The 27,097-nt window shown below is 44.1% G+C and overlaps 2 protein-coding genes across 2 annotated transcripts; both read right to left on the reverse strand.

The window, feature by feature from the left end:
- Positions 1 to 217: 217 nt before the first annotated feature.
- On the reverse strand, positions 218 to 4,076 carry TMEM238 (transmembrane protein 238). Its single transcript, XM_032230915.1, has 2 exons — positions 3,370 to 4,076; positions 218 to 891 (listed from the first exon to the last, which is right to left on the reverse strand). Exons 1-2 carry the CDS (start codon positions 3,884 to 3,886, stop codon positions 521 to 523), a joined length of 888 nt encoding a protein of 295 aa, XP_032086806.1. The 5' UTR covers positions 3,887 to 4,076; the 3' UTR covers positions 218 to 520.
- Positions 4,077 to 7,104: 3,028 nt separating this feature from the next.
- On the reverse strand, positions 7,105 to 22,266 carry RSL1D1 (ribosomal L1 domain containing 1). Its single transcript, XM_032231353.1, has 9 exons — positions 22,153 to 22,266; positions 21,142 to 21,284; positions 19,341 to 19,479; positions 15,422 to 15,570; positions 13,068 to 13,169; positions 10,734 to 10,827; positions 9,563 to 9,685; positions 7,753 to 7,968; positions 7,105 to 7,548 (listed from the first exon to the last, which is right to left on the reverse strand). Exons 1-9 carry the CDS (start codon positions 22,198 to 22,200, stop codon positions 7,246 to 7,248), a joined length of 1,317 nt encoding a protein of 438 aa, XP_032087244.1. The 5' UTR covers positions 22,201 to 22,266; the 3' UTR covers positions 7,105 to 7,245.
- Positions 22,267 to 27,097: the final 4,831 nt, after the last annotated feature.

Here is a 27,097-nt window from a genome sequence, read left to right on the forward strand (position 1 = left end):
GCTAGTCGTTCCTGACTCTAGGAGTGGTGCTCATCTTGGTTTCAAAGCCGAACAGCCAGTCCAAACATGTCTCTGTGGTCATGTGGCTGGCATGACTAAACGCCAAAGGCTGTTACCTTCCCCCAAAAGCTGGTCCCTAATTTTCTACTTGCATTTTTACATGCTTTTGAACTGCTAGGTTGGCAGAAGCTGGGACAAGTCATGGGAGCTCACTCCATTACGCAGCTCTAGGGACTTGAACCGCCGATCTTTCTGATCGACATCTTAGCCACTGAGCCATCACATCCCTATATACTCGTGACTCTGTTTACTTTAACCTTAATAAAAGTTAAGTTCAGAAGCCCGCATGCTGGTTCCACCTGTTATGTAAGAGACACGTCAACCTTGTCCAGACCCCATAAATTAACTTCCAGTTCAGTAACTGAGCACAAGTCCTTTTATGATGCTGTTTGACTGTCTCTGGGAGACATAACCGGTGTTTAACAGGATGTAAAAAACTGTTTCAGAGTGGGTAATCATTTTAGTTTTGGTCATTTTGTGGTAACAGTGTTTTTGAAGATTCTGGTTTCTCATGATCCTGGGGACGAGCGCTTCCACCCGTTTCAGAGCGGGTAAGCGTATCTAGGCCATTTTGTGGTAACAGTGATTTTGAAGATCCTGGTTTCCCACGATCTTGGGAAGAAGTGATGTCAATTGTTTCAGAGCGGGTAATAATGTTTAGGACTCTCTGTGGAATCAGTGATTTTGAATATTTTTGTTTCCCACGATCTTGGGAAGGAGTGCTTTCAACTGTTTCAGAGCGGCGGATCAGTTTTAGGACTTTTCTTGATAAGAGTGACTTGGAAGACACTTGTATTCCACGATCTTGGGTAGGAGGGCTTTCAGGCAAGCCTGGAAAAGAAAACAAATTCCACCGGTTACTTCTACTACCCTCCTTGCAAAGTTGCCTTTCGTAAACTAGTTTTGAAAGGAACGAAGTTGGAAAGGCTTGGACGAGGATCCCAAGATTGAACACAGGAGGGATCTGCCACAAACTGCTCCCTCTTCGACATTAATGAAATGTTATCATAAACCATTGTCATTTTTGATTAATAGCTCAAGGCAGCAAACATACCGAATGTTCCTTCCTCCTGCTATTTTCTCTCTAACAACCACCCTGTGAGGTGGGTTGGGCTGAGAGAGAGGGAAAGCCACCAGCTGGTTTTAGCGGAACTAGAGCTCACTGTCTCCTGGTGATTGGTCCAAAGTCTCTAGCTCGCTTTAGTGGAACTAGAACTCCCTGTCTCCTGGTGATTGCCCCAAAGTCACACCAGCTGGCATTCATGGCTTAAGGTGAAACTAGAACTCACAATCTCCTGGTGATTGGCCAGTCACCCAGCTGGCTTTAGTGGAACTAGAACTCCCTGTCTCCTGGTGATTGGCCCAAAATCACACCAGCTGGCATTCATGGCTTAAGGTGAAACTAGAACTCACTGTCTCCTGATGATTGGTCCAAAGTCTCCAGCTGGCTTTAGTGGAACTAGAACTCCCTGCCTCCTGGTGATTGGTCCAAAGTCACTCTAGCTGGCTTTAGTGGAACTAGAACTCCCTGCCTCCTGGTGATTGGCCCAAAGTCACTCCAGCTGGCTTTAGTGGAACCAGAACTCCATGCCTCCTGGTGATTGGCTCAAAGTCATCCAGCTAGCTTTAGTGGAACTAGAACTCACTGACTTCTGGTGATTGGCCCAAAGTCACACCAGCTGGCATTCATGGCTTAAGGTGATACTATAACTCCCTGTCTCCTGATGATTGGTCCAAAGTCTCCAGCTGGCTTTAGTGGAACTAGAACTCCCTGTCTCCTGGTGATTGGCCCAAAGTCACCCAGCTGGCATTCATGGCTTAAGGTGAAACTAGAACTCACAATCTCCTGGTGATTGGCCAGTCACCCAGCTGGCTTTAGTGGAACTAGAACTCCCTGTCTCCTGGTGATTGGCCCAAAATCACACCAGCTGGCATTCATGGCTTAAGGTGAAACTAGAACTCACTGTCTCCTGATGATTGGTCCAAAGTCTCCAGCTGGCTTTAGTGGAACTAGAACTCCCTGTCTCCTGGTGATTGGTCCAAAGTCACCCAGCTGGCTTTAGTGGAACTAGAACTCCCTGCCTCCTGGTGATTGGTCCAAAGTCACTCTAGCTGGCTTTAGTGGAACTAGAACTCCCTGCCTCCTGGTGATTGGCCCAAAGTCACTCCAGCTGGCTTTAGTGGAACCAGAACTCCATGCCTCCTGGTGATTGGCTCAAAGTCATCCAGCTAGCTTTAGTGGAACTAGAACTCACTGACTTCTGGTGATTGGCCCAAAGTCACACCAGCTGGCATTCATGGCTTAAGGTGATACTATAACTCCCTGTCTCCTGATGATTGGTCCAAAGTCTCCAGCTGGCTTTAGTGGAACTAGAACTCCCTGTCTCCTGGTGATTGGCCCAAAGTCACCCAGCTGGCATTCATGGCTTAAGGTGAAACTAGAACTCACAATCTCCTGGTGATTGGCCAGTCACCCAGCTGGCTTTAGTGGAACTAGAACTCCCTGTCTCCTGGTGATTGGCCCAAAATCACACCAGCTGGCATTCATGGCTTAAGGTGAAACTAGAACTCACTGTCTCCTGATGATTGGTCCAAAGTCTCCAGCTGGCTTTAGTGGAACTAGAACTCCCTGTCTCCTGGTGATTGGTCCAAAGTCACCCAGCTGGCTTTAGTGGAACTAGAACTCCCTGCCTCCTGGTGATTGGTCCAAAGTCACTCTAGCTGGCTTTAGTGGAACTAGAACTCCCTGCCTCCTGGTGATTGGCCCAAAGTCACTCCAGCTGGCTTTAGTGGAACCAGAACTCCATGCCTCCTGGTGATTGGCTCAAAGTCATCCAGCTAGCTTTAGTGGAACTAGAACTCACTGACTTCTGGTGATTGGCCCAAAGTCACACCAGCTGGCATTCATGGCTTAAGGTGATACTATAACTCCCTGTCTCCTGATGATTGGTCCAAAGTCTCCAGCTGGCTTTAGTGGAACTAGAACTCCCTGTCTCCTGGTGATTGGCCCAAAGTCACCCAGCTGGTACTCATGGCTTAAGGTGAAACTAGAACTCATAGTCTCCTGGTGATTGGCCAGTCCGTCAGTTGGCTTCAGTGGAACTGGAGCTCCCTGTCTCCTGGTGATTGGTCCAAAGTCTCCAGCTGGCTTTAGTAGAACTAGAACTCCCTGCCTCCTGGCTTCCAGCCTGGAGTCTTATAACCTACTCCACTACACTGGCTCATCTGCCTCGAAGACCTGCTTTGATTTGATGGCCGGGGGTGGGGGGAAAGCCAGCCAGCCAAGCCAGGCAGTCCCTTATGACCTACCCTGCACGACTGTTGCGCTGGAGGAGGAGTCGACGGGCGGGGAAGTGGAACTGGCTCCAGCCGTGTCGGATATGTCGTCCCGGAGCTGCTTCTCCGTCTCGTTGGGGCGGTTGACGCTGCTGGCGGCGAAGTGGGCGCGGGGGCGTCCGCCTTGGGACGGGACGGAGGCGGCGGAGGAGGAGAGCGAGAAGTGGGCGCTGAAGGCGCGGGCCAGGAGAGCCAAGCGCCGGGCGCGCCAGCTCTCCAGGCTCCAGGCGTCGCCGCTCCGCCAGCCCAGCCCCACGTCGTCCCGCAGCTCCTCCCGCGGCACCTCCTGGTTGCCCACGTGCCAGAAGACCCACCAGGGCAGGCTGAAGAAGACGCCCACGCCGCCCAGGTAGATCAGCAGGTCCGACACCTCCGTCTCCAGCAAGCTGCCCATCAGCAGCCCCGCCAAGCCCAGCGCGTCGAAGAGCAGCGCCAGCCCCAGGGCGCCCCGGCAGCGGCTCCACTTGCGCCGCTCAGACTCCGGCGCCATCCCCGCTCGCTCTGCGGGCGCCGGGAGGGAGACCCCCCCCCCCCCAAACACACACACACCCCTATGCGGGGGGGGCTGGCGTCACGACCCCTCTGAACGTCCCAAAGGTGCTTCCCCCACCCCGGACTTTTCCCACCCTCCCTTTGAAGACATTTGGCTTAGAATAGAAATAGGAATGGAATAAGAATAGAATGGAAATGGAATAAAAATAGAATGGAATTAGAATAAAAAAAGAATGGAAAATAGAATAAGAATAGAATAGAAAATAGAATAGAATAGGAATGGAATAAAAATAGAATGGAAAATAGAATAGAAACAGGGATGGAATAAAAATAGAATGGAAAATAGAATAGGAATGGAACAAAATAGAATAGAAATAGAATAGAAATAGGAATGGAATAAGAATAGAATGGAAATGGAATAAAAATAGAATGGAATTAGAATAAAAAAAATGGAAAATAGAATAAGAATAGAATAGAAAATAGAATAGGAATGGAATAAAAATAGAATGGAATTAGAATAAAAAAAGAATGGAAAATAGAATAAGAATAGAATAGAAAATAGAATAGAATAGGAATGGAATAAAAATAGAATGGAAAATAGAATAGAATAGAAACAGGGATGGAATAAAAATAGAATGGAAAATAGAATTGAAATAGGGATGGAATAAAAAAAAATAAGAATAGAAAATAGAATAGGAATGGAATAAGAATAGAATAGAAAATAGAATAGAAAACAGAATAGGAATGGAACAAAATAGAATAGAAATAGGAATGGAATAAAAAAAGAATGGAAAATAGAATAAGAATAGAATAGAAAATAGAATAGAATAGCAATAAAAATAGAATGGAAAATAGAATAGAATAGAAACAGGGATGGAATAAAAATAGAATGGAAAATAGAATTGAAATAGGGATGGAATAAAAATAGAATAAGAATAGAAAATAGAATAAGAATAGAATAGAAAATAGAATAGAAAACAGAATAGGAATGGAACAAAATAGAATAGAAATAGAATAGAATAGAAATAGGAATGGAATAAAATAGAATGGAAAATAGAATAGAAATAAGGACGGAATAAAAATAGAATAGAAATGGAATAAAAATAGAATGGAATTAGAATAAAAAAAGAATGGAAAATAGAATAAGAATAGAATAGAAAATAGAATAGAATAGGAATGGAATAAAATAGAATGGAAAATAGAATAGAATAGAAACAGGGATGGAATAAAAATAGAATGGAAAATAGAATAGGAATGGAACAAAATAGAATAGAAATAGGAATGGAATAAGAATAGAATGGAAATGGAATAAAAATAGAATGGAATTAGAATAAAAAAATGGAAAATAGAATAAGAATAGAATAGAAAATAGAATAGGAATGGAATAAAAATAGAATGGAATTAGAATAAAAAAAGAATGGAAAATAGAATAAGAATAGAATAGAAAATAGAATAGAATAGGAATGGAATAAAAATAGAATGGAAAATAGAATAGAATAGAAACAGGGATGGAATAAAAATAGAATGGAAAATAGAATTGAAATAGGGATGGAATAAAAAAAAATAAGAATAGAAAATAGAATAGGAATGGAATAAGAATAGAATAGAAAATAGAATAGAAAACAGAATAGGAATGGAACAAAATAGAATAGAAATAGGAATGGAATAAAAAAAGAATGGAAAATAGAATAAGAATAGAATAGAATAGAAAATAGAATAGAATAGCAATAAAAATAGAATGGAAAATAGAATAGAATAGAAACAGGGATGGAATAAAAATAGAATGGAAAATAGAATTGAAATAGGGATGGAATAAAAATAGAATAAGAATAGAAAATAGAATAAGAATAGAATAGAAAATAGAATAGAAAACAGAATAGGAATGGAACAAAATAGAATAGAAATAGGAATGGAATAAAATAGAATGGAAAATAGAATAGAAATAAGGACGGAATAAAAATAGAATAGAAATGGAATAAAAATAGAATGGAATTAGAATAAAAAAAGAATGGAAAATAGAATAAGAATAGAATAGAAAATAGAATAGAATAGGAATGGAATAAAAATAGAATGGAAAATAGAATAGAATAGAAACAGGGATGGAATAAAAATAGAATGGAAAATAGAATAGGAATGGAACAAAATAGAATAGAAATAGGAATGGAATAAGAATAGAATGGAAATGGAATAAAAATAGAATGGAATTAGAATAAAAAAATGGAAAATAGAATAAGAATAGAATAGAAAATAGAATAGGAATGGAATAAAAATAGAATGGAATTAGAATAAAAAAAGAATGGAAAATAGAATAAGAATAGAATAGAAAATAGAATAGAATAGGAATGGAATAAAAATAGAATGGAAAATAGAATAGAATAGAAACAGGGATGGAATAAAAATAGAATGGAAAATAGAATAGGAATGGAACAAAATAGAATAGAAATAGAATAGAATAGAAATGGAATAAAAATAGAATAGAAATGGAATAAAAATAGAATGGAATTAGAATAAAAAAAATGGAAAATAGAATAAGAATAGAATAGAAAATAGAATAGAATAGGAATAAAAATAGAATAGAAAATAGAATAAGAATAGAAATAGAATAGAAAGTAGAATAAGAATAGAATAGAAAATAGACTAGGAATTGAATAAGAATAGAAAATATAATAGGAACGGAGTAAGAATGGAATAGAGTGTAGTAGAATAGAATAACAGATTCGGAAGGGACCTTGGAGGTTTTCTAGTCCAACCCCGCCTCAGGTAGGAGACACCCCTAGTGTTTGTGTTTGTGTGTATTTTCCAGCATAACTCTGGAATGCCTGGGCCGTTTAGGTGAGAGCGGCAATTGTGTGTGATGTCAGTTCCTTTGCAGCTTCCTCTGGAAAGACAGCTGTGACATTTGCCTTCCAGTGGACCAATGTGGAAGCGCCTGGTGGATTTGGAGCAAAATGCCAGGATTGTAGACAGGGCAGGAAAGAGGAGCTCATTTTGGGGGGGGGGGAGGGAGAGGGCAGGGATGATGGGCATGGGAGTAGGGGGAAGAAAGGCCCCCTCAATGGCTCCCTGTCAGACAAACACTTCAACCTCTATAAATACCCAAGCCACGCCGGGTTATCGGCTAGTATTATTACATACAAAATTAGATTGTCACATTTATATCTTAAGCCCAGATGGAAAAGACAAGCTCTTTAGAAAATCCAGCTTTGGAGAACAGAATAAAACAGGACATCGCTTTATTCCCGCAATGGAAAACAAAATCACAGGACGTTTTACAAGTGAACCAGCATTGAATTAAACGTCTTCTCTGCCAAGCTTCCTTTGATCTTGCTACGAAAATAGCCCATGTTCTTCCTCCGCTCAAAGGGACGGCGGCACTTTCACTTTTCTCAGGTCCCGTTTGGGAATTTGGGGTTTCTTGTCTGATTTAGGAGTTTTGGGCCTTTTGGGAGCCACAGTTGGTTTTGCCAAAGGTTGCTGGGAATCCTTGCTCTGCGTCTTTCCCAAAATCTCCTGCGCGGCTGTCTTGGCTTTTCGACCAGGCCTTTGTGGGGTTGATTTCTCTAAGATGGAGGCCTCCACGGGTGTTTCCGGCTGTGAAACAGGGATCTCTGCCTTCCTTTTGCTGCGCAGCTTCGGAGAGCCCGTCTCCAGCTTGGCTCCCTATTTGCCAAAAGAGAAAACCAAGAAAAGATACAGTCAGAGAAAAGCTGGCCCGGGGAATTCTGGGAGTTGAAGTCCACAGTTGCAAAGTTTGAGAGACGTTGCAACAAAAATGAGAAGCTTTCATGCCTTTTACCTGTGGAGGAAATCAGGTTTTTTTTTTTGGGGGGGGGGCGGGCGGGCACTTAAGGTGAAATAAATTACCTGATCTTTTTTCTCAGGCGGCTGAGTTTCGATAGGAACCAGTTGTGGAATGTCTTCCTCTTCCTCCTCTTCTTTTTTTGATTTCAGGGGAGAGGGTTCCATCCTGTCTGTTTTAGGCACTTCGGCTTCTGGAGCCTCACTCGTGTCGACGCTTGGGCCCTTCTGATCCATAGTCTTGGGTTTAGCCTTGCTTTTCTTTTTCTTTCTTTGCACAGTCTTAAAAACAAAAGAGAAGCTGACTCCTTAATAATGGCTCAACTTGTTTTAAAAGTGCGCATCGTGCTAAACATTCTGAGCTATGCTTCCCCAAAAAGCACAAGGCAGAATTCTGGTCCCGACAAAACCCCTTTTTATTATACGAATGCGAATTCGTCTCCTTCACATTCAGCCAAGGCCTGGCAAACAGTCTTTCAAAGGACTATTTAGGACCACAGATCTTATCTATCTTGGAAAGCTGCCATGTGAATATTTTCCAAATGAGGCGCTGTGCAAGGAAAGACTTGGGCAGTGTCTCTTGAGATTCACAGACAGATCTTCACACTCCTGGAACGAATCTAACTGTAGGGTTTTTACAGTGAATCATCTGAATGGTCCTTAGAACTGAGGTTACACGTGTAAGTAAAAACTGCAGCAATCTGCAGAAAATATTTGCCTGTCAGCTATTCTTTGCTTGCAGTGTGTTCCCAGGCATGATCAAGGACACAGGATAACTGGTATAACCTGGAACATTTTATTCACTCATTTGATAACACTTGATTCATTCAGCTGCAACATTCTCACATTCTCACGAACACCAATGATGTACTAATAATTGACTAACCAATTATTGTGCCTTGGAGACTTGTTAGCCAATAATGATATAACACATAAAGTAGATAGAATTAAAGAAGCTGCAAACACTATAAGAATGATGTTTCATGATTAATAATTTTGCTGTTGATTCTACAGGGCGGGGCATAACCTTTTCCTAGGGGGTCACAGCAAGATCGACAGCAGTTTACAACTTCCGCGACACCTCATTTTAAAGCCCATAAAAAACTGAATTGAATGAGCTATTAAATGTTAAATTTGCTTTAAGAATGGCTGGAAAATTCGATTCGGAAGAACAAAGGATCATTGACAGAATAAAATGCATTGCCTTTCGAGAGGCTCGCGATGCTGGAGCCAGATCTCAATTCGCCAGATCTCAATCCGGCAGAGAACATTGGGGCCATAATTAAGGATGAAGTGGAAGCTCTGATGATTCAGGAGCAAGGTCAAAATCGATATTCGGTTGAAACTTTGAGAATGAATTTGGAAACTGTGTTGAAAAATCTGGAAAATCGAACGGAACTGTTTGAAGATTTGTTGTGTTCTTATCCACCTCGTTTGAATGCTGTTCGAAGGGCTAATGGTGGTCATACTGACTATTAAATCGTGTCAATAAACTCAGTTTTTGATGGGCTTTCGAATGGTGTATGAATTATTTGTGTTGTTATTACAAGTGTTGCTGTGACCCCCTAGGAAAAGGTTATGCCCCGCCCTGTACTATCCATGGGATGCTTCATGCTGTTGATTCTGCTATCTATGGAATGCTTTGTTCAATAAACTTTTGTTGGTTTAGCTATCCATGGGTGGATTACATTCTTTCGTCTTCAGCCTCGGGACTCTAATCACTACATCTAACGACTGAACAATTGCTGCTAAACAACGACCAAACAATGACAGGACTGGATTCCCACTAAAACGCGTATCTAAATAGAGATTTTGGGCATACAACTTATGGGGAACACCTAGTCCGTCTGCTGGCTGTTGACACTCAGAATCTCACCTTTTGGTTTTCAGTGTCTTCCTTTTTCTGAACACCAGCCTCACCTTGGCAAGCAGAGTGAAAAACAGGAAGTGCAATCGATTTGCTGGTTTTGAGGTGAAGGATTTTCACGCTTTTCCAGATCTGGAGCAACATAAGGAGGGGGAATAGAGACATCTGTAATGTCGTACGGCGAGCAAATGAAAAGAGAGAAGCCAAAAAAAACAAAAAACAAATCCCATCAAATTGCTTTTGGAAATTTTGAAACGGAATCCTGTGGCAGTCGTTAAGCGAATCAATATATTCCTCGGGGTGGTTTTTCTGGAAACTGGCAAAAAACCCCAAAAATTGTGATCAAAGGACCACTGCAACCCGCTGTAAAGGTGAGTTGATCATTTGGCACCCGAAATGCAGTCATATGGCCATGGGTGCGTGTTTGTGTGTGTGTGTGTGCAGTTGGCGGAACTCAACTGTAAGTAGCTTTTGGGGGAGGGGTCTGTTGTAACTGAATAGTTTCTAAGTGATTGGTCGTAAGTCAACAACTACCTGTACAGAGTCTGTCTGAAACGTACTGTATTTTTCATAGTATAAGATGTACTCCCCCCCCCCGGAGAGGCTGAAAATTTGGGTGCGTCTTATACTCTGAACGTAGCTTTTTCTCAGCCCTAATGAGGCGCTAACGAGTGACTATCTTTTTTCCCCCATTGCTTCTCTCTCCCGATGATCAGCTGTGCTTTAGAAGCTGCTTTTTTAAAAATCTCCAACTAAAAAAGCACACATACGCTCAAAACCAGCAAACTAATTTGCTTAAGCTGGCCAGGCTAAGGAAGCTGGACGCTAGCCAGATGAATACTTGGTAGGCAGAATTTCCCTCCCCCCCTATTTTCCCTCCCCCAAAACCAAGTGCGTCTTATACTTCGGTGCCTCTTATACTCCGAAAAATATGGTACTAGTTCACTGTCAGATGCAAAGGATCAGGACCGTGCATTACACTGCAGCTCAAAAGATTGTTTAAGCCAATGCACAAGAATCTAGTCAACTCAAGTTCAACACTAAATTGGGACCAGATAAGGGTCAACAGAATTCAAGAGGGGATGGACTTGGACCATTGGTGGGAACGTAACGATTCTAGGCTGATGATTCGTTTAACTCCATCCCCCAGCTCTGCTCCTACATCAACAAACACCCTTACCTGTGGAGCCTTGGTAGCTATTGCTCTGGCAGCTGCTATAACATTTTCAGTGATCTCTGATGCATCCATGCTGCTGTGCCCAATGCGAACCATGCTGAAAGAAATCCAGAAATTTTTTTCCTATTGGATGACAGTAGCATCATCTTGGGGTATTCTCGGAATCACATAGCAAGGGGCATGAAGTCTGTATTCTATGGATGACCTACAAGCTGCCCATCCTTCACAAAAAGCTTAACCTCACCATTGCTTCATAATGTAAAGGTTCCCCTTGCACATATGTGCTAGTCATTCCCGACTCTAGGGGACGGTGCTCATCTCTGTTTCAAAGCCGAAGAGCCAGCGCTGTCCGAAGAAGTCTCCGTGGTCATGTGGCCGGCCTGACTCAACGCTGAAGGCGCATGGAACGCTGTTACCTTCCCACCAAAGGTGGTCCTTACTTTTCTACTTGCATTTTTACGTGCTTTCAGACTACTAGGTTGGCAGAAGCTGGGACAATTAACGGGAACTCACTCCGTTACGCGGTGCTAGGGATTCGAACCGCCGACCTTTCTGATCGACAAGCTCAGCAACTTAGCCATTGAGCCACCGCATCCCTATCGTCACATCATAAGATTCCCCATTGTCCCCCCTCTCCCCTTTTTAGTAGTCCTTTTGGCTTGCCTGACATTCCCCTCTAAACTGCTCAGAACATCTGGATTAGAATAAAAAATATACCGTATTTATCGGCGTATAACACGCAGTTTTAAAACTAAAATTGCAAGCTTAAACCCTGCCTGCGTGTTATACGCCGATACTGCGTGTTATACGCCTGCTCCAGCTGATTCACCGGCGCCCATGATCACTGTTCCGCGCCTGCGCGGCCGCGCACATAAAAAGAAATCCCCGCGCAGAGGTTTCTAACTGCCGCGCAGAGATTTCTACCAAAGCAAACGTGGGGAAGTCCTTTGCAGGCGGCTAGAACTGGCCGCCCGCAAAGGACCTCCCCAGACTTGTTTTGATGAGCCGCCCGTCCTCTTGCTTCTTCTCCTTCACCAGCAAAGCTCCCGCTGGCTTCCCGGCCCATGGCTTTGGCGTCTCTCCCTCCACGCGGAGCACCTGAGCTGGCTCCCGCGTTATCCCTCCCCCTTCCTCCTCTGCCGTGCTTGAAGCAGAGGAGGAAGGGGGAGGGATAACGCGGGAGCCAGCTCAGGTGCTCCGCGTGGAGGGAGAGACGCCAAAGCCATGGGCCGGGAAGCCAGCGGGAGCTTTGCTGGTGAAGGAGAAGAAGCAAGAGGACGGGCGGCTTTGAAATGCAACCCCTGCCTTGGTCCCGCCGGCCGCGGATTTGATTCGGCGTAAGTGTGGGCCGAACACATGCTGAGCCGACTTTGCGCAGTGAAGCGGAGTAATTCAACCCCCCCCAAAGAACGTGTGTGTGTGTGTGAGAGAGAGAGAGAGAGAGAGAGAATTGGATCAAAATTGGTGCCCAAAGGAGTGGAGGGAGGGAGGGAAGGAAGGAAGGAAGCCCTCCCCCTGTGAAAAAAACTGAAGATGGAGCAGTGAATGAATAAACCATAAAAGCAACAAACAGTTAATGCGTAAGTAAGCTGAGGAGGAAGTTCTCAACTAAGGAAGAAATATTAGAAAGAAATATAAAAAGCTCAATATGCCAAAACACTTATTTTAGTCTTCATTTAATTACTTGTATTGTAAAAAATTTTTACTCAAATTTTTGTGTTAAAATGGGGGGTGCGTGTTATACGCCGGTGCGTGTTATACGCCGATAAATACGGTAACCGATTCCCCATGGATTTTACTCTGCTGGCCATTGCCAACTACGCAGACTGGTGCTCATCTTCGTTTCAAGCGCTGAACCAACAGTGTTTGAAAACATTTCCGTGGTCGCGTGGCCAGCATGACGTCACGGAGCGCTGCTCCCAACGAAGTGGTACCCAAAGAGCTGTGGTGGCGCAGTGGTTAGAATGAAGTATTGCAGGCTAATTCTGCCGGCTGCCAGCAATTCGATTCTCACCAGGCTCAAGGTTGACTCAGCCTTCCAAAGTTGGTAAAATGACCCAGATTGTCGGGGGAAATAGGCTGACTCTGTAAACCGCTTAGAGAGGGCTGGAAAGGACAGTGAAGCGGTATGTAAGTCTTAAGGGCTATTGCTACCCATTTATCTACTTGCCATTTCCATGCTTTCGAACTGCTGGAGCAAGGAAGTCACCCCATCAGGTGGCGCTAGGTTTCAAATCTGGTCTGCCGGCTTTCCAGCCCAATATCTTAACCGCTGAGCCACTGTGCCCCCCACCCACCCTCAGGCAGCACTAGAGAGCTGCAAATCAGGATACTTACAAGCAACTGCCCTTGTTAGTGACGGGGACAATTGTTCCGTGGATGCGTTTGTTGATTTCCTTAGCAAGGTCCTTGGCTTTCAAGTTCACACAGAGAGGCACCCTGGTATTGGAGAGAGAGGGTAAAAATAAAGGTAAAGGTTCCCCTCGCACATATGTGCTAGTGGTCCCTGAATCTAGGGGGTGGTGCTCATCTCCGGTTCAAAGCCGAAGAGCCAGGGCTGTCCGAAGTCGTCTCCATGGTCATGTGCACGACATGACTAAATGCTGAAGGTGCCTGGAATGCTGTTTTCTTCCCACCAAAGGTGGTTCCTATTTTTCTACTTGCATTTTGTACCTGCTTTCGAACGGCTAGGTTGGCAGAAGCTGGGCCGAGTAACGGGAGCTCACTCCGTTACGCGGCGCTAGGGATTCGAACCGACCTTTCTGATCGACAAGCTCAGCACCTTAGCCACTGAGCCCATCTTAGAGAGAGGGCAGGAAGTGAGTTTTCCACTGCTTTAAATTCAGCGGCTACATAATGGAGCCAAACCAAATCACCCCAGTTGGGGGATGATGGGGAATGTTAACTCAACGCAACTCAAGGTCCCCAAGGCCAACAGAAAGGAAAACGGAGCGAAAGAACATAAAATTAGGCAAGAGCTCCATTCCTTTCTGAAGGAATGATCTTCCTGAAGGCCCTCGGGAGTCTGGTTATGCCTCCTTGGGGGTCCTAAGGAATCGAGCCATATTTAGGCAGTCCTCGACTTATAACAGTTCATTCAGTGACCATTCGAAGTTGCAATGGCATTGGGAAAAATGTGACTTATTGACCATTTTTTCACTTAGGACCATTGCAAGCCTCCCCACCGTCACGTGATTTTAACACATTAATGGAGTTGGAAGAGACTTTGTCGGTCATCTCGTCCAACCCCCAGCTCAGGCAGGAGAATAGAATATTAGAGTAGAAAATAGAATGGAATGGAGTAAGGTTAGAATAGAATAGAATAAAGGTATGAAGACTAGAATAGAACAGAACAGAATAACAGAACATAGGAGTTGGAAGAGACCTTGAAGCAGTGGTGGGTTTCAATTTTTTTAGAACCTCTTCTGTAGGTGTGGCCTGCTTTGTAGGAGTGGCTTGCCGGCCAAGTGACTGTGTGGGAGTGGCTCACCGGCCATATGACCGGGTGGGAGTGGCCAACTTGTAAAATGTGGTGAAACTCACTTAACAACACTCTTGCTTAGCAACCAAAATGTTGGCTCACAAACTCTGGCATTTGAAGCACGCAAGCCTTAAAGCTGTCAAGTTACAAGACCCTTGCACCCCTAACCCTTTAGGAAAAAAACCCCCAGGGGTGTTCAAACTTGACAGCTTTAAGACTTGTGGGCTTCAACTCCCAGAATTCCTCCTCTTGCTTTTCATCTTGATGATGTGCGGACGGGCGGACAGGGGGGGGGAGGGAGTTGGAACCGATTCTAAACGGCATGGTAGATTTGTGGAACCTCTTCTATAGAAGAGGTTAGAACTGGAAGGAACCCACCCCTGCCTTGAAGGTCATCTAGTCCAATCCTCTCTCCCACCCAAGCAGGAGACCCTACACCATTTCTGACAGAGGGCAGTCCAGTCTTTCTTCAAAGCCTCCAGGGATGAAGCCCCCACAACTTCCGAAGGCAACTTCTGTTCCACTGGTTGATTGTTCTCACTGTCAGAAAATGTCTCCTTATTTCCAGGTTGAATCTCTCCTTGATCACTTTCCATCCATTATGTATATTTATTCATTATTTATTTATTATTTATAGCCTTCAGGTGCATTGGAAAACAACTTGACCCATTCCTCTCTGTGCCCCTCGTATATTGGAACACTGCTATCCTGTCTCATTTGCATTCATATCATTTACATTCATATGCTTGACAACTGATTCACATTTATGACGGTTGCAGTGTCCCGGGGGGTCCTCCTCTTAAGACCTTCTGACAAGCAAAGACAATGGGGAAACCAGATTCATTTAACATCCATGTTAACAATTTAAGGACTGCAATGATTGAGTAAACGAACGTGGCGAGAAAAGGCGTAAAATGACGCAAAAACCCACTTAACAAATTTCTCGCTTAACAACAGAAATGTTGAGATCAATTGCGGCCGTAGATTGAGGACTACCTGTATTGATGTCGGACAGACTTGCTGTCTCTATCGGGGGGGGGGGGGCTTGGCAATTTTTAATTTTAATTACGTTCTATTTGATTTTTTTGATACGTTTTAAATACGTAGCTACCCGCGTTTCATGCTAAAGCTGCCTAGAGTCATTTTGTTTTTCTGAGTTGGGTGCCTAAGACACAACTGGATAAATAAAATCGAGGCGAGGGAGGCTTACTTTTTACGCTGATAGAAATGTTTTCCCATCTGTGAAGGCAGCAATCTTCGAACACGATCATCGGACAAGAAGAGGGCAAACCGGTTCAGCAGCCGGCGTTTCGCTTCGAAGGGCTTGTATTCAGTTTTGAATGTTTTGTAAGAGATGACCTGCGGAAAACAAGAAGGGGACAAAGAACACTGAGAGCCGCCCCGTGTTGGGGCCCGACAGCTGCCGGCAGAGTTGAGATGATAAGGTTGGGGGGGGGGGAACTTGGGCCAGTTCTGGGGCCTGGGGAAGGCTCTGATGGATGCTGAGGACCAGACGCAAAGATAGAGCTGACATTTCCCAGCCATCGGAGGCAGCTGCCTTTGGAGGGTGAGATAAGTGGGGAGGGAGAACAGCTGGGGCCTGCTCCAGATGCACGTATGCACAGAGCAGTTAGGAGAGGAGAACAACTGAGGACAAGGAATCGACTCGGGAATCAAAGCACACGTGGATGCTGAATGGCCCCTTTCTGGCTGGGGAATAAATAGAAGGCAAGGGGAGTGGTGGTCGTAGGAGACAACAGTTGGTATTTCTGAAGATTTTGGCTCACTGCGTTTGGTGCACGCAGACTGCTTGCCAGAACTTAATTTGCATCTTTTTTATCACATGGAACTGATAAAGTCTGTACTGCGGTTAACTCCTTGAGGGACTGTTGCCTGGACTTTTCAGTGGGTGAATGCCATTCATTCACAAGAAGAAAATCAAGAAGGGTTTTTCATGACAAGGAGTCTGTTTCTTGTTTCTGCTAAGACTGGGTCAGAACACCCTGTTCCTAGAACTTCCTGGTTACCCAACATGCATTTCACTTAACTGCATAAATGAATGGATGCAAGTCCCTGCTTATTTAATGTTTTAATGCACCTGTGTTTTTATGATCTATGCCCACCACCCAGACTTGCTTGACACTCAAGATCGGTAGCATATAAAAGAACAACCAAATTCCTGCTGCGTTCATATTTTTGGATGCTGAGAAGGCCTTTGATCGAGTTAACTGGCAATTTCTGTTGACGATATTGCAAAAAATGCAGATAGGAGTTTTTTTACAATTAAAGCAATATACCAACAGCAAACAGCACAAATCATAGTCAATGGAAGTTTAACAGACTCTTTTCAAATTGGAAAAGGTACAAGACAGGGCTGTCCTTTGTCCCCACTATTGTTTATTATAACTCTGGAAGTATTGTTGAATAAAATACGGGGCTTTTATGGTCTAAAAGGGATCAAGATTAGGCAGCAAGAATACAGAGTGTGTATTCCATTTGCGGATGATTTGGTCATAATATTGGAACAACCGCAGGAATCCAGTATGGTTTTAATGAATACGATTAATCAATATGGTCAAGTATCTGGTTTTAAAATAAATTTAGGGAAAACAAAAATATTAGCTATAAATATGAATAAGATCGGTAGCATATAAATGTAAAAAAATAAGTCAAGGATTACTTGTATAAAGCAAGCTTAAAAAACCAAACAAATCACATCGACCAATGCAACTCTGTCCCAAAAGTTTCTTTTTCCCAAGATGCAACTCGACTTTCTGGTTTTTCTTCGAAGACGCTATGCTTCTCCTCCAAGAAACTTCTCCAGCTCTGACAGCATGGTGGGGAAGGGAAGGATTTATATTCCTTGCAGACAGCTGGTCATCTGCACTCTTTGAGAGTCGTTGAGGCTACCTGGAGTGTCCTCAGAGTCACTTTGGAACTGCTGTATTCAGACCGTAGATAGATTTAGATTAGATTTAGATTTATTTTATTTGTATGCCGCCCTTCTCCGGGAGGGACTCAGGGCGGCGAACAACTCGAAGGGGGAAAGGGAACATAGAACATAATACAAGTAATTAAAATAGCCAAGAATCACACAGCCACACAGGTCAAGAGGGGAGGGGAACTCATCAACCCCAGGCCTGCCGGCACAGCCAGGTTTTGACGGCTTTCCAGAAGGCCCAGAGAGAGGTGAGGGTCCGAATCTCTGCGGGGAGTTCGTTCCAAAGGGCCGGAGCTGCCACAGAGAAGGCCCTCCCCCGGGTAATAGCTGAGGTCGTCAGCAGTTCAAAGAAGTTTCCACACTCATTTGCACCACACTCTGGTGACCCTGAGGACACAGATAAACCTCCAAGTACTTCAACTACCCTCTAAAAGGATGCAAATGACCAGCTGTCTGCAAGGGGTATAAATCCTTCCATTTCCCACCATTCAGTCAGAGCTGAAGAAGCTTCTGGGATGAGAAGCGAAACGTCTTCAAAAGAAAAAAAAAATCTAAAAAAGTCGGCTGAGCTCCATGAAAATGTATAACATAATAAACTGAATCTTTAAGAATGTCTCTAAACTAGTTGTGTATGTAATCCAGAATTCAAAGCTTCCTCAAGTTTCCAAGTCAATTCAACATTCTTAATATTATAAATAGATAAAGAATAGTATAAAAGTGTGATACTCATTATTGAGATTAAGGTTAACTTCTTTTCCAGCTAGTTAACACAGACAAGAAGAAATATTTCAGTAAAGCATTAAAGTAATTCTTAATGTCCACATTGGTGTGTGTGTGTGGTTTTTTTTGGAGGGGGGATTACTTTTAGGATATCTCAGAGTGGTCCATTCCTTGATGAATTTGGAGTGAGGGGGTAGATTCACCACAGAACTTTTATTCTGCTACTTAACAGAGATTTGAAGCACTGAAAAACTTAATGATATTTTTATGTCATTCTTCTAACACAGGCTTTTACGCTATACCCTAGCCTTCTTTTGAAACTTTTGCCAGATGACACTAAGGATTGTTGAATTAATCACTCAATTTTCTGAATCCTAGCTTGTGTATTGAAGGAGCCCAGTTGTCTCTTTAAAAAAAAAGGACATTTGGGACAACCATGACCTGGGTGACGGAGAATCTCTACAGACTTTTAGCTATACAATTTGGGATGGACATCCTTTGCATGGTGTAGGAATGGATTTCCAGATGCGGTGTGTGTTTGTGTGTGGATGCAGACTACAGGAACCAGGAGCATCACTCAGGTGACCCTGAGGACACAGACAAATCTCCAAATGGCCTCAATAATTCTCTAAAAGTAAGGTGGCAGGCTGAACCAAGGTAGGCCTCAAGTCTGAACCAAACTAGGGTTTCATGATATTAAGCTTTAACTGTTCACATAGAAATTGCAAGGTTTGCTTTTAGGACATAGTGCGGGTAGACACGGGTTAGAAGGAAGTCTGTACATGAAATATGCTGAGGCAAAACATTTATTTCAGCTCATTTGCTGGCTCAGCTGTTGTTAATCTCTTTGGTAGACATATATTGTCAGTTCCTCAAAATACGAGCTATGCTGCTCCGTTAGCTGACCCAAGTATACTTGCTGTAACTTCCTGTAACTCAAGGGCAAATCTTGAGGGGTGTTTCCAAAACTAACAGATGGCTTTAGCTGAAAGTGATAAACTATATAAGGAAGTTCCTGAATTTCATTCAATGTTCAGGCCATTTATTCTTTGCTATGAACCTGCGCAAATAAACTATTCCTTCTCTGAAGAGCTGGCTTGCGTGTCCCGTCTTTTCTACAACCAAAAGATGCAAATGACCAACTGTCTGCAAGGAGTATAAATCCTTTCCTTCCCCACCTTCCAGCCAGAGCTGAAGAAGCTTCTGGGACGAGAAGCGAAACGTCTTCAAAGAAAAACCAGAAAAGTCCTCTTGAAAAAAACACACCTTTGGGATAACCGTGACCTGGATGACGGAGAATCTCCACAGGCGTTGCAACGGTGGCTTACTCAGCAAGCCATAATGACATGTTTAAAGAAACTCTTGTGGGACACAGTCTTTGGAAGAGGCCATTGTTTTGCTCCTTTTCCAAAATAGACAGAGCAGATGTAGGAGAAGGCCTAGTAGCTTTCCCCAAAAGGTGACTTACCTCAGTGATGGATGTGATTCCATGTTGGTCCAGCCGCTTCCTGTACAAGTTCTCAGTTTGTTCCGCTGTTAAGCCAGGCTCATCTTTGGTGAAGAGGCAAACCTCAGAGGTATCCGGCAGAATGCTATGCGGCAGGTTTCTAGAACACCAAACAGACCAAACAGGCTTCAGCAGAGCAACAGCTGTGGGGTCGCTAAGAAGATGCAATTACAGGCAGTCCTCCACTTACAGCCGTTAGTTTAGTGACCATTTGAAATTACGAAGGCATTGAAAAAAAGCGACTCATGACCATTTCGCACACTTACGACTGTTGCAGCATTCCCCGTGGTAGGGTAAAGGTTTCCCCTCACACATATGTGCTAGTCGTTCCTGATTCTAGGGGGCAGCGCTCATCTCTGTTCTAATGCCGAAGAGCCAGCGCTGTCCGAAGACGTCTCTCTGGTGGCCGGCATGACTAAATGCCGAAGATGCACAGAATGCTGTTCCCTTCCCACCAAAGGTGGCTCCTATTTTTCTACTTGTATTTTTTAAAATGTGCTTTCGAACTGCTAGGTTGGCAGAAGCTGGGACAAGTCACGGGAGCTCACTCCTTTATGCGGGTGCTAGGGATTCGAACCGCTGAACTGCCGACCTTTCTGATCGACAAGCTCAGCGTCTTAGCCACTGAGCCACCGCATCCGTTTCCCCATGGTCACGGGATTCAAATTCAAACGCTTGGCAATTGACTCATTTATGATAGTTGCAAAGTCATACAATCAACGTTTTGCGACCTTTTGACAAGCAAAGTCGACCAGGAATCCAGATTCACTTAACAACTGCAAGTGATTTAATTAGCTACGAGGGCAAGAAAGGTTGTAAAATGGGGCAAAACTCACTTAACTGTCTCACTTAGCAATATGAATGTTGGGCCCAATTGTGGTCATAAGATGATGGCTACCTATATTGTCGATCTTTATTCAACAACATGGCTGTCCAATCTTGGCAACTTTTAAGAGCTGTGGACTTCAACTCCCAGAATTCTTCAGCCGGTTATGATGAATTCTGGGAGATGAAGTTCACAGGTCTTAAAAGTTGTCAAAGCTGGGACACTCCTGCTCTACATATAAGAACTCTGTTTTTGAACCAGACTTATTTCTTGCTGCATCTTCGTTTCTAATCTTCCTAGTGTAGGAAGTTATCACCCAGCCCTCTCCCAGAAAAAAATGAAATATCCTAGGAAATATTGAAAAGGCAGAATATTTCTCTGGATGTGAAAAGGAAGAAACACGTTTTAAAAGACAGAATAGCTTCCTGCAGCTTCCTGCCCATCCCCCTTTGTCAATGAGCCATTAAAGCCTGAGCTAGCCCACTTTACATAATAAAGAGTTCTCCACTTCAGCTCCAGAGTGATGGGATTAAGGCATGATAATATTGGCCCTTTACCCACATGGCATTTGAGAGCTCAACCAAACCTGGATTCAAAACGCAGCCTAGAGAGTTGCCCCTGCATGGGCCCATAGGAGTCTGATAACCAATCAGAATACAAGCTCAAGATCAAAAGCCAGAGAGGGCATAAAACTAGGGACTCAGCTTCTCTTCCGCCCTTCCCTTCTCCATCAACATTGAAGCATGTGATCACCTTTTCTGTCCATTCCACCATTAAAACCATCTTTCCAAGCAGCCTCCATGTCTCCAGTGTCTTTTTCCCCACTTGAGAGCCGAACCCAGAAGGACATTTCTTCCAACACTAGTTATGCCCAATTGGGGAGAGCATTTCACTGCGGTGGGAAAGCAGAACTAAAACGAGAGGTAGCAGCCTTACATTTTGATTACTTGCTCCTTGGGTGGGATTTTCCAGACGGTGATCATCAGGAAGACATTCTGGTCTACGCCCAACAGCACTTTTTCTCCGGACTTCTCTTTGTTCGCGTTATATGCAAGTAATGCTTGAGTGGCTTTTTTGATCTAGAACAAAAAAATTGTTATCACTCATAGAATCTCCAATACAGACGGGTTGTGTTCCTGATAAAGCAGACGTAAAGTGAGATTTGCACATTAAGTGTGAAACCTACTGGGTCAGGCTTGACAGCCTCTTAGAGCCCCTTTACTTCTATATTAAAAGCCACATAGACAGAGTTGGAACTTGCAAAAGAAACAGGAAGCCAGTGCCTAACCACAAGATGTCTCTATGTCAAAAGCCTATGTCAAAAGTCCAAGGTTCAATTAAAGTTTGTTAATGATATGTACTCCATAAACAAAACAAAAGACTCCATCTCCTTATAAGGCTTTCTCCTCAAGGTAACCACTAAGAAATGATTGAGGTCCAGCCCCCCTTTGATTGGGTGTATGTTGTGCTTCTTCTTAATTTTGTTGTGTCTTACTGTTTTAATTCTTTTTTTAATGTTTTTCATTTCTGTAAGCCGCCTGGAGTCCTTCGGGATTGGGCGGCCTAGAAATTCAATAAATGAAATGAAATGAAGTATTTCCGTGTTGCAATGCTTTTGAGAATGTATAATAATGCGTGCTTCGATAATGAAGATTGCTCAGAACTTGCAATGCTAAGCCATGGGCTAGCTTTCTGAACCTGGCTGCCAAATAAACTTTTCCTGTATCCTGAGAAGTCTAAAGCCTGTCATTTTCTGCAACATTAAATCAGCCAAACGGGTTGGCAAAGGCAGAGCAATGTAATGGCTCCCCTCGCACATAGGTCCTAGTCGTTCCCGACTCCCGCGTGCCGTGGGAGCCCAACGCCTAGGAACCCCACCGCCCGTGGAAAGGCAGCGCCCGGGTGTAAATTGGGGAGGGGGTCCCTTCCCTCAACCCCCCGCCTCACCTGGCTGTGGTCCAAAGGCAGCGCCGCCGCTTCCCCCTTCGCCTCCATGCTTCTCCTTCCACGTGGGGCAACCTTCCTCTCCGCGCGTCGCCGCGCCGTGACGCCATCAGAAGGCGCCTCCCTCCTCCCCCTCATCTTGCGAGAGGAGCGCCGTAGAGGTACGGCGAAGGGAGGAAGCGAAGCGCTGGCGGACTTCCGATCTTGGAACCATAGATATGAAACCAGAAACGGTAAGAGAAGCCGATAGGATCAGGGCTTCCGAGTTGGCTTGGGCACACAAGCCCGAACTTTAGAAGTAAGAAAACAAAGAAAACGCAAAAATAAATAAATCTGGATTTTTTTGGGGGGGGGGACACCCTATATGAAAGTCTCTCCCAAAGGGGGTGTCCTAGAGCAGTGGTCTCCAATCTTGACCACTTTAAGACTTGTGGACTTCAACTCCCAGAGTTCCTCAGCAAAGCTGGCTGAGGAATTCTGGGAGTTGAAGTCCACAAGTCTTAAAGTGGCCAAGGTTGGAGACCACTGTTCTAAGAGTATTGCACTTCCATTCCCAACCAGGATGGGTCAAGTTTAACCTTGATAGTCTTTGTTTCTCAAACTTAGCAACTTTTGTGGACAAGTCCCAGAATTCCCCAGGCAGCATGCAGGTGACCAGCTTGGCTTATCAAGGGAAAGCAGGAACTGTATTCAATTGCACTCCATTTTTGACTCTGTGTATCTCCTCCAAATGTCACAACCCCCCAAATTTGCTGGTGCCCCCCCCCCCGCAAGAGATTGCAATGCAATGTTTATTTAGCATATGGCACAATACATTCTGTATAGAGACACTTGTCGACCAGAAAAGTCAGCGGTTCAAATCCCGAGCGCCGCGTAATGGAGTGAGCTCCCATCACTTGTCCCAGCTTCTTCGGCTTTGAAATGGAGATGAGCAGCGCCCCCTAGAGTTGGAACACCTAGCACATATGTGTGAGGGGAAACCTTTACCTTTACAAGACATTCTGAGGGTATCTTTTCACTAGCTTCTCCTCCAAGTGCCAAGCAGTTGTGACCCTGCTTAGCTTTTTCAAAACCAGCCAAGGTCATCGATGCTTCTCAACTGTGACTCTGGCAATGAAAGGGATTGAGAAGGCATCTTTTGCAGGAAAGCACACCTGGAGAAGGGAGAGGGACCCGCAAGAATCAAGGGCTCTTAAGGTTAGAAATGACTCTTGAGGCAGGAAATAATCTGCGTAATTCAATGGCGATGCCAAACCAGAAATGTTGCTGAGAAAATTTACAAAGACTTACTGAGATTTCGGAGCAGCCAGAGATGAAGGCAGCAGGCTGGAGAACAGGAGGCAATTGCGTTTTAGTTTCCCTTGAGCACAAAGCCAGCTGATCCTCTTTATAAAGAACCTGATCTTTTTTGTTCCAGTTAGACCAGGGCGTCAGCAACCCGTGGCTCTGGAGCTGCACGTGGCTCTTTCATCCGCCTGCTGCGGCTCCCTGTCGCCTGTCGGCTCCAAAACTGATAGGGCTTTCGGTTAGGACAGATAGAGGAAAAAGGACGCCGCACTAGGAGACTCTATGGTGGGGGAACCGGACTTCCAGTTGGCTCCAGAATTGAACGGTGACTTCCCGTTAGGACTTTTGTGGCTCTTTTGAGTGTTTAAGGTTGCCAACCCCCGAGTTAAACCAATTTTGAAATATATTCAAGATGGCAGCTAGCCTGGCCCAGCCTTTTTTTTTTGATCAGGCATCCTCTATGTGTGTTAGGAGTGCGTGCTTACAGAATTCTCAATGAACTATTGTTTTGCTGGAATTGGGGGGGTGGCAAGGCTGTTAGCTTGATACCAGTATACTGTCCCATTTTCTTCTGCATGCTGTAAACATCAGGCTCTTTTAAAGTTCTGGAATTCTGCACAGAAAACTTTGCTCAAGTGTGTGGAAGATTATGCCCAAATACAGTTAGTAATCCAACATCGGAGGGACACGGCGGCTCAGTGGCTAAAGATGCTGAGCTTTCCGATCAGAAAGGTTGGCAGTTCGAATCCCTAGTGCGGCGTAATGGAGTGAGCTTCCGTTACTTGTCCCAGCTTCTGCCAACCTAGCAGTTCGAAAGCATGTTAAAAATGCAAGAAGAAAAATAGGTGCCACCTTTGGTGGGAAGATAACAGCGTTCCATGCCCCTTCGGTGGTTAGTCATGCTAATATGATCATGGAGATGTCTTCGGACAGCACTGGCTCTTTGGCTTTGAAACGGAGATGAGCACCGCCCCCTAGAGTCGGGAACGACTAGCACATATCTGCGAGGGGAACCTTTACCTTTAATCCAACACGCCAAAAAGTGCCAGATAGTAGAATGCTGTCTAAACTCTCCTACCCTTTAAAAACACACACAAACAAAAAAAAACTGTTTCCCCTAGCTTGCTAAAAACAGTGAGCCAAAGACAATTTTGTTGAAAAAGGTACCATAACTTGAAAGCTTTCGTATTACTGCCAAAAAATAAAAATAAAAAATAAAAGCCCAGATATTTGCAGACATAATAAAATTTATTTAAATTTTCATGCATTATGATAGCTACAACTGTAGTCATGGGTTTGAAGGACAGTTCAACTTTGCTTTTGTCCATACAATGTAGCCTTTACGTGAAATGGACACGTTACAAAGGGGGGGAAAAGGGGGGGAAGAGGCAACATTTTAAATTTAGAGCTGTGTAAAATGAAACAGTTCGTGCGACTGGCTTTCTTTTCTTTTCTTAAAGAAACGGGGCATGTCCCCCTTGGAACATACCAACCCATTTGGGGAAAGCGTTTTTGAACCAATTTCGTTGCATTGAAGTACAATGACAATAAAGATTATACTTATTGAACTTTCAAATTGGAAAACCAGCCTCCTGTGCTCTTTTTTTAAAAGAAACAACTGGGCTTTCTAGTTTTTCTCTGAAGACGTTTCGCTTCTCATCCAAGAAGCTTCTTCAGCTCTGAGTGGACGGTGCGGAATTGAAAGGTCCAGTCAGAGCTGAGGAAGCTCCTTGGATGAGAAGCGAAACGTCTTCAGAGAAAAACTAGAAAGCCCAGCTGCCTCTTGGGGGAGAAAAAAAAGCACCTTTGGGACAACCATGACCTGGATGACGGAGAATCTCCACAGAGAATCAGCCTTCTGTAATGAATTCTAGAATAGGAAATGCAGTTAAAAATGATTTTTTAAGCACCATGGTTACTCCCCTGCAGCTTATACTCCTAGCAATGGTAGGGATGCTGCCTGCTACTCATTGCCAAAGATACAAACTTAGTATCCTAGTCTTGCCGACTACCCAAATTCAGTGTTTCTCAAACTTGGCCAGTTGGAAGGTGTGTGGATTTCAACTCCCAGAATTGAATGCTGGCTGGGGAATATTCCAGGTGTTGACGTCTATAAATCTTCAAGGCTGCCAAGTTTGAGAAACACAACGTCTCAATTCATGCCTTAGCTTTGCTTCCTTGCAAGGTTTTTATTTCCTCAACCAAGCACCCACAAGCGGTGTTGGGGGCTGTTGCTTTCAGAAAACTCAAAGAGAACTGGGACCTGGATCGATCTCCAGGTAACCATCTGGGGAAGGTGTCGCTCGCTCGCCTTGCCTGATATGCAAAAGTTTGTAGACTCTGGCTTGAGCCTACTCGGATTTAAAAGAGCCAGCTCTGACGACAAGGCGACAATTACACAACATCCGGTTGCTGATTGAAGACCTCTCTTACCCGAACGTCTTCATTTCGAATCACACACACCCCCCCCCCCGCCGTCAAGAAGGGAAAAAAGGAAAACTTCAAAGATTCTCCAGGCTCCCAAGTTAAAAGGTAGCAGAGGAAGCTTTAAAAACCCTAAACCGGCGCCCGAGTTCAGTGTTCGTACCGAACGCGACACGCCAGAATTATTGCAAGAGTTGTGATATAACAGTCCTACTTGTTGTAGTCACTAGCCTGTACTGCTAGGAAAATAATAATAATAATGAAAATGATGAGGATATTCTCCAGGGGCAGAGTTGGAAGATCTTACTTTACACCGTGGGCCTGCACATTTGCGTTCAATTGAGTTTGAGATAGAACATATTTTTGGACTATAAGACGCACCAGTGTATAAGACACACCAGGATTTTGAAGAGGTAAGTAAGAAAAAAAAAAGGTTTTGTCCTCCCTGGCACCCAGGAGCACTCTGGAGGCTTCAGCAGGGCTGGGGGAAGGCAAAAACATCCCTATTTTTTACAAAAAAGGGGCCATTTTTTGCAAAAATGGGGGACATTTTTGCCTTCCCCCACCCCAGCTGAAGCCTGCAGAGTGCTTATGGGGGCTGGGGAAAGACAAAAACGCCTTAGTTTTTGCGAAAAAATGGTCTGGTTTTTTTTTTTTTTTTTTTTTTGCAAAAATGGAATTGGGGGGGGGGGGGCTTCGGGAGGCCAAAAATGTCTTTCTTCAGTGTATAAGATGCACCAACATTTCCAGGCTCTTTTAGGGGAGGGGAAAAAGTGCGTCTTATACTCCGAAAAATACGGTAGTGATGCATTGTGAATGAAATAGTACCATAGTTGTATGAACCTGTTTTGACGGGTTCTTGAACTACTGAAAAGAAAAAAGCCAAAGGAAAACATTAATACGAGTTTTGTCAATGTGCTAATTTGTTGTTTCTCAACCATGGCAACTTTTAAGGGATGTGGACTTCCAATTCCTAGATTTCCTCAGCTTGCCATGCTTACTGGGGAATTCTGGGAGTTGAAGCCCACGCGCTAATTGCTTCATTTAAAACACAGTCAGGGAATCTGTCAAAGATAGGAATTCGGTGGGGTTTTTTTGTTTTTTTTTTTGACCCCCTAGAAAACCCCAAATCATCAAATGTTCAGATTAACATTGCAGGTTAAACGTGAATGCAGCAGGAATTCCATCCGGATAAAAAACATAATTCCAAAGTAATTAAGATACCCAAAAGAAAAAA

Source organism: Thamnophis elegans, chromosome 14 (assembly GCF_009769535.1).
Source record: "Thamnophis elegans isolate rThaEle1 chromosome 14, rThaEle1.pri, whole genome shotgun sequence".
Taxonomy (NCBI): Eukaryota; Metazoa; Chordata; class Lepidosauria; order Squamata; family Colubridae; genus Thamnophis; species Thamnophis elegans.

Excerpts from the sequence above, each read along its gene's own strand:
- TMEM238 (XM_032230915.1), bottom strand. The coding sequence starts at position 3,886 with ATGGCGCCGGAGTCTGAGCGGCGCAAGTGGAGCCGCTGCCGGGGCGCC. Across the intron at positions 892-3,369 it reads CAGCGCAACAGTCGTGCAGG|GCTTGCCTGAAAGCCCTCCT; the intron begins GTAGGTCATAAG and ends TTTCTTTTCCAG.
- RSL1D1 (XM_032231353.1), bottom strand. The coding sequence starts at position 22,200 with ATGGAGGCGAAGGGGGAAGCGGCGGCGCTGCCTTTGGACCACAGCCAG. Across the intron at positions 21,285-22,152 it reads TGCCTTTGGACCACAGCCAG|ATCAAAAAAGCCACTCAAGC; the intron begins GTGAGGCGGGGG and ends TTTTTGTTCTAG. Across the intron at positions 19,480-21,141 it reads AAGGAGCAAGTAATCAAAAT|AAACCTGCCGCATAGCATTC; the intron begins GTAAGGCTGCTA and ends TTGGTGTTCTAG.